The sequence below is a fragment of the Adelges cooleyi genome, unplaced genomic scaffold, assembly GCF_023614345.1.
Source record: "Adelges cooleyi isolate 19-005CV unplaced genomic scaffold, UGA_ACOO_1.1 ACOO_flye_CR_arks_rails_tigmint_CR_PRNA_651, whole genome shotgun sequence".
Classification (NCBI taxonomy): domain Eukaryota; kingdom Metazoa; phylum Arthropoda; class Insecta; order Hemiptera; family Adelgidae; genus Adelges; species Adelges cooleyi.
Window position 1 is genome coordinate 11,216,160 of NW_026096352.1, and position 6,528 is coordinate 11,222,687.

General features: G+C 34.3%; 1 protein-coding gene across 1 annotated transcript; it reads right to left on the minus strand.

The window, feature by feature from the left end:
• Nucleotides 1–412: 412 nt before the first annotated feature.
• Nucleotides 413–4,807, minus strand: LOC126844601 (cryptochrome-1-like). Its single transcript, XM_050582901.1, has 10 exons — nucleotides 4,769–4,807; nucleotides 4,312–4,470; nucleotides 3,435–3,607; nucleotides 3,189–3,350; nucleotides 3,007–3,114; nucleotides 2,696–2,940; nucleotides 2,353–2,626; nucleotides 1,260–1,507; nucleotides 1,031–1,187; nucleotides 413–808 (listed from the first exon to the last, which is right to left on the minus strand). The coding sequence occupies exons 2-10, from the start codon at nucleotides 4,433–4,435 to the stop codon at nucleotides 647–649; spliced, it is 1,653 nt and encodes a 550-aa protein (XP_050438858.1). The 5' UTR covers nucleotides 4,436–4,470; nucleotides 4,769–4,807; the 3' UTR covers nucleotides 413–646.
• Nucleotides 4,808–6,528: the final 1,721 nt, after the last annotated feature.

Consider the following 6,528-nt stretch of genomic DNA (forward strand, 5'->3'; position numbering starts at 1 on the left):
CAAAGACTAATATAATTTATGTAAGGAAATAGTTTTGTTCACACTCTCCAAGTTATGCTAGTTACATTAAAAGATTGAGTTGCCTACGTAGTTCTAATGTTTAATTTCTTTTTTATTGTGGGAAAGGGAAGGGCTAGTCTGTATATTGGTTTAGTTAATGAGATCCGTATATAATAGCGAATTTTATGTTTTTCTGTCGAGTAAGTGCTTTTATAGCTATGTACTATGTAGGTACACTACACCTACATATAGTACATAGTCATATAGTATACACTAAAATTTAGTGTCATAATACTTTATTTAATACTATATGACTATATAATATTTGTGTTTGTTTTCTATCTGACCTCGTTCAATCTTTAATAATATTATGATTTGTAACGACAAATAAAAATAAACCTAACACCCGAGAATAAGCGAATTTTTTATTTAAAAAAAAAACTAACACTAACTGCATAAACTAAAATGGTTACTACTATTGAGATACGTGCATGTATACTTATTATAACTATAAGACTAACTAGACTTTTGCTGGGTGTCTAAGTCACTTAAACATTTAAGTACGGTATTGTTTTGGTGGCGATAGTTGTACCGAAACCTAATCTAACCTAACCTAACCAAAACACGAAAGACTCGTATGAGAATTTTAATATAGCATGCCGGTGTACGCGCTGTGTAAGTCTGCCATCAATTCTTGCATACAACTGTTGCTCAAGCACATGAACTTTTGCACTTCAGCCGCGTTCGCCGGACGACAGTGTGGCACGGGGCCTTCGTTCATCAATGAAAATCTTAGTTTTTGCATTTTCTAAAATCGGAGGGACAAAAAAAAACATTACATAATTTTCAAAAAACATTTTTACAAGATTTTCAGCTAAAGCTAGAAATCCGTGAGAACAATTTTTATTTTTGCTCTTCTGTAAAAGGTACAAAAACTTGTAGTACCTTTTGGTTCTCAGCACTTTAAGTTTCGAAATATGCATTTGGAGAGTTAATGCTGTAAAAAAAAAATAACAAAATTTCAATTTACTTTTCTGTTTTCGCTCGACACTTTTTGATGGTTGACGCAACGTTCAGGATAATGTGTGCCAATAACGCAACCGACTTGTTCTTGGATTTCTTTGGGACACTTCCACGGTTCGTACAAGTAACGGCCGGGTAATCCTCTCAGCTCGGGAACGTATTGCCTTGCGAACAATCGTAATTCGGGTTTTTTTATTGCAATAATGTAAATACCGTTTTATCTTAATATTATGTACCTTATGTACTCGCCCAATGGGTCCAATCGCATACCATTGTTGACCGGGCACACGCACATAGGACAGTCCAACAGCTGTTCAAAGGTCGAACTGGAAACCCAAATCCAATTTCCCGAGCAAACCGCCCAATCAGCGTCCAGTAAATACTTCAAAAAGTGTTTCAACCCTTCGGTCCAACTTATCCAGAGATCTCCTCGAGTCAAAAAACACGCCACCGCGTTCCTCACCGCATGATGTATCCATCCTTCCTAATATTGGAATTATTGTATATATATAAATTTAAAAATAGCCACTTGTACCCGTTGGTCTAACATACTAGTATTTATTTATTTATTCATCCAGAGTTTTTGTCACTTGTCCAATATGGTATAATTTAAGGTTACAAAAAGACAAGTAGACGCATTTATATATTTATACCCGTATAAAGACGATCGTCGAATAAAATATGTTTTTTTTATACGAAATATTATTTTTACTTTTTTTAAAAAGTGTGGTAATTGAAATTAATACAAATTTGACGTTGATAACTTTAAGAGCTTTTTGTGTAACACTAATAATGAGAAGATAGATATTTGTCATCGCTTCAATATACGGTTATATACAGGAGAAAGTCAGTATGTTATGATTTTATAACGCTTAATTTTCAATTTTCTCTTAATATATATGAGATAGAAAGTTGATAGGTTTTTTTTATACCCTAATACATTGTAGATAATTTGTGCGTGTGTAATATGTGTGTTATTGTGCAATAACTAACAAACATTTTTAGATCAAAACTTTTCTGACCCAATTGGAAATAATAAAGCTGACTTTTCTGATATCGAGAAATTTTTTACAATGGAATTATTAGTACATTATTTTGAGTGTTAAAAAACCCAGGTGATATAATAGTAGGAGCTTGATTGTGTGTAAAGTTTTTTTGAAATTACAACCCCAAAATTGTGTTTACATTGCAGGGCTTAATAATATTTTTCGGTGTTTAAGCCCTCCCGGCTCCTTCAACAATAATTCTTTTATTTAGATTGCGCGATAATCGGTTTTGACCGATTTTCGAGTATTAAATTTTAAAATGTAGTCAAGTGCTGCAAAATACCTGCATTAATTGTCTCATCCCGGCGTCGACAAACGGATATCCGGTTTTACCGTTTTTCCAGCAATCCAAAAGCTTTCGGTTGTCGCCTTGGTCCAAGTCATTCCACTTTATAGCTATACAAGCCGGATTTTCTTCTACTTTGTTGAAATTGTCGTTGTTCACCGACATGACGTAGAAGTAATCCCTCCAGATCAGCTGACTGGTGGCGCTGTATTGGGGCAGCAAGTTTGTTTCGAACGACTGCGTGAACCGATTCGACAACTCCCAGTAGAATCTGCCGGACGATAATAATTGCGGATTCGTTTAAAAAGAATTCGGCCGTTTCTTTTTTTTTAGCACTTACTTCCTGATCGAGACACATCCCAAGCGTATAGCGGCGCTCATACTGGACGGTGGCACCAACAGTTCGGGAACGACTTGGTTTGGCAAGTAAAACCCTTGGATGAACGAGTCTGTTTCGACTTCCAGACGGTTCTGTAGTTGCTCTAAAGCCTTAGTTTCGCCCCCGTACCAACGGTTATACGGATTACGCACCTCCGGTATTTCCGGATACATATTAAAGTACTCCGGCGTTAGATCTTTTAGTTCCTGTGGAGAAAAAAAACATTGGCTCGTTACCTCAAACGAACCAACCGGTCGTGAGAATCTATCAACCTTATTAAATTGGTCCAAAATGTTCGACGAGAGTGTCTGGAAATTAACCGATGACCAATCGACATCGCGCACGGGTATCGGGGGTTGACCAATTCTGCTTACAACTATCTAGGCGATAAAAAAAAATATTAGCCGATTGCAACTTTAATTGAAGGACTTCAAAAGTACAATGCATCAGATACTTGAAAATTTTCAAAAGTCAATGGCGGAGTCCCACCGTTTCTTTCGATGATCAGTTTCGGGTCCCATAACGTGTGAGAAACCTTTTCAATCCATTCGATATTGTTTTGCTCGCAAAACGCCTTGACCGATTCGTCTCGACTCTTCCAAATGGGTTCGCAATCCTGATTGTATGACCAGGCAGAAAGACGCGTATAAAATAATAAGTATTACATTGACAGTGAATTATTTTTAATTGATTTGTTTACCTGTTCGAATGTTATCAAGTCCAGACCGATCTCTTGTTGTATTATTTTGAAAATCGTCACGGCATTACCTTGCAAAATGTACAAACGTCCGCCGTTCGATTTTAAATTTTCATCTAAATCCTTCAAACTTTCCAGTAGGAAACGCATACGGTTGTATCCGGTTAGCTCGGGATCTAGAAATATTTATTTAAAAAAAAAATACATTTAATTAACGATGACAATTTTATTGTTCAGACACCGCTAACAATATTGTAGTGCTGAAATTAGAGAAGGGACTTTACATAGATAGATTTACTTAAATAAAAACACTATATAGATGTTACTTGATTAAGTATCTAGAAAATATGCAAAATTTCTAAGCAAAAAAAATTGGGCCTGCGTATGCAATGCTTTAAGTTGAGCTTGGGCAATTAGTTTTAAATTAACTTAGATAATTATTTAACCAAACGACCCGTTAGTTCGTTTGAGGCAATCCGGCAAACTGAGTTTAGTCTAAGGCTTAAGCCACTAAACTCAATACATGGAATGCTCTACGGGTTAAAAATATACAGAGTGTCCAATAAAGATTTGACAAATTAAATAACTTTTTTTCTAATGGATATTTAAAAAAAAAATGTTAAATCATTATGTTAATGTTAAATTATTCTTAATAAAATTGCTATCTTAAATATATCTTAAAAATCGCAAAAAAATGTTGTCCGGTAAAGTAAATTTGTTCCCAAATCGAATTATTTACTTTGACTTGACTTTTAAATTGTTTTAATTTCATAGTGTATTCATCGTACATTTACTGACTATGTTACTATAAAAAGTCGACTCTTGATATTAACGACCCGGTTTAATATGCGGTTTTTTTTGTTATATTATTTAGTTTTACCTTCGTTTATGCTGTCGAATATGAAAATAATGATGAGCTTGCTGCTCCTTTTTGCCGCTTCTACCAAAGCCGGATTATCGTGTAGCCGTAACCCATGCCTATACCAGTGCACGCCGACCGACATGTTTAAAGTACTATTGGTACTCGGTAAGACATAAACTGAAATATTTTGTTAACAACGGTCAGTTTCCATACCATTCATATCGTGCATAGCATGATATCTTAGTGTGCTCCAGTAAAAACTACAATTGGACCTACTATGATCATCACGGTTAATATAGAGACACGATCAAATAATAATGTGTACAGCAGGAATAACAAAATAAATAGTTGACAAACAAATAAATAGTATGGCATTCATCGTGTCCCTATGTATTAACCGAAAAAAATGATCCGACTATGTATAGGTTTTTACCGGTGCACACTATTTGATGTTTGTTTAGGCCTGGATATTTACCTGGATACGTAGATTAAGTTATTTAAGTGCATGCTAAACGGACATACTTGGAACTACCGGCGACAAGAACACGGTTTGGACTTGTGAGATTGAACGACCGCCGGTAAGGCATTTAAATAGTAAACGAGCAACCGACCGGGTAGAAGTTCCAAAGCAATGGTACGGAGGCGGAGGAGAGAATATTGGATAAGGACATGCGGTAAACAATGTGTCACGTGTCCCGAAGGATGAGAGTGGGAGTCTGTTGGATCACGTGTTTTTAGGTAACACACACAGGACTAGAGCACTTATTGTTTATTCATGTTGTCGACACACCCCGGACCGTACCAATAGCAGTAAGGTTGCACATAATAATAATATTACAATACAAGCAATGCAATATAAAAACATCAAGACTGTTTGTTATGTCGACCTGGGAGCAAAATTTTATGTAATTGATTTTCCCCGTTCGAACAATTTACACACTCACTCAAGTGCAGGGTAAGTGATTTACCTACTGTATCACCAAGACGTGGGGTACAAAGTTTTCGGTTGGACTTTATATAATAGATACCATATATATATATATATATATATTATGTACCTACTATGATGGCGTTTAGTCGAAAATTCATCAAAGACAGAACAATAAGGGATTCCTCCCCCTTCATCTAAGGTAGACCCTAATACAGACTGGCGGTGTACTTTAGGATTTGCTTGCAAAATTACTTTTTTGCTCTATTGGCTTGGGAGTAGTTTTATAAGGTATCACTAACCAGTGACGCAAACGAGGGGGTTCCTGAGCTGCCCCGGGTGGGCTAGTGGTAAATTTGTGTGGTTTATTTTAAAATGAAAACGAATTAAAAATGTTCTCAATGTTCTCGAGGCATTATACAATTTTAAATATTAACCCGTCAATTTTTTATTTTAAATTCAAATTAATTGAATTATTAACAAAAATATTAACCCGTCAACAATGCAAATAGTAACAAATTTAAAAAAGTAAATTTGATAATATTACGATCATAGCTCGGATATCCATAATTATTACAGCAATTCGGAAAAACTCTAACCGACTAAGATAATTGTTTGGGATCATAAAAAGACATTACCTTAGTTTGTGCAGAAAATCAAGTATTAGTATTCTGATTAAAACCTAGGATCGAATTCGAGAGGAAGTTATATCCTCTATTTTTTAAGGAGTATTTAGGTATAGGGGTTTATTTGAAAAAGAAATGTCGGAAACGGATTTTTTGCTTTTTTATGTAAAAAATTATTTTTTAGTATTGAAAAATTTTGAAATTTAATTTATTTAATTACAAGAAACTGAATTTTTTAAATGATAATCGGTTTCCTGCCCAATCAAGTAAAGTAGTTATAGAACTCGAATTTCTTTATAAAGTTAAAATCTGATCATTCTATGTAGGCGTAATTTTGTCAGGCTTTTAGGTCTAAAATAAACCAAAATAGCTTTTACTCATAGACAAAATTGTATAAATTAAAAATAATTCCTTGAAGTTTATAAAAATTAGTCGGAAAATTATTTTTTAACTTGGTCGAAATGCATTAAAATAACTTTTTTCTGAAACATTGCCTATATAAAACTTCTTAAAAATGCCCACTTCCAATCCTCTAAAGGAAGATATTATCTTTTATTTCTATTATCTTTTTAATATTGTTCCGGTAGAGCTTATATATTTTAAACTTTTAAACAATAGCTACTGTTATTCTGGAAATATTTATTTTCTTGAAACGTTTATTTAACTGTTTTTATGGAACAT

Coding starts and splice junctions, on each gene's coding strand:
- LOC126844601 (XM_050582901.1), bottom strand. CDS start 4,435: ATGTCGGTCGGCGTGCACTGGTATAGGCATGGGTTACGGCTACACGAT. Junction 3,608..4,311: donor ATTCGACAGCATAAACGAAG/GTAAAACTAAAT, acceptor AAATATTTCTAG/ATCCCGAGCTAACCGGATAC. Junction 3,351..3,434: donor ACTTGATAACATTCGAACAG/GTAAACAAATCA, acceptor TCATACAATCAG/GATTGCGAACCCATTTGGAA.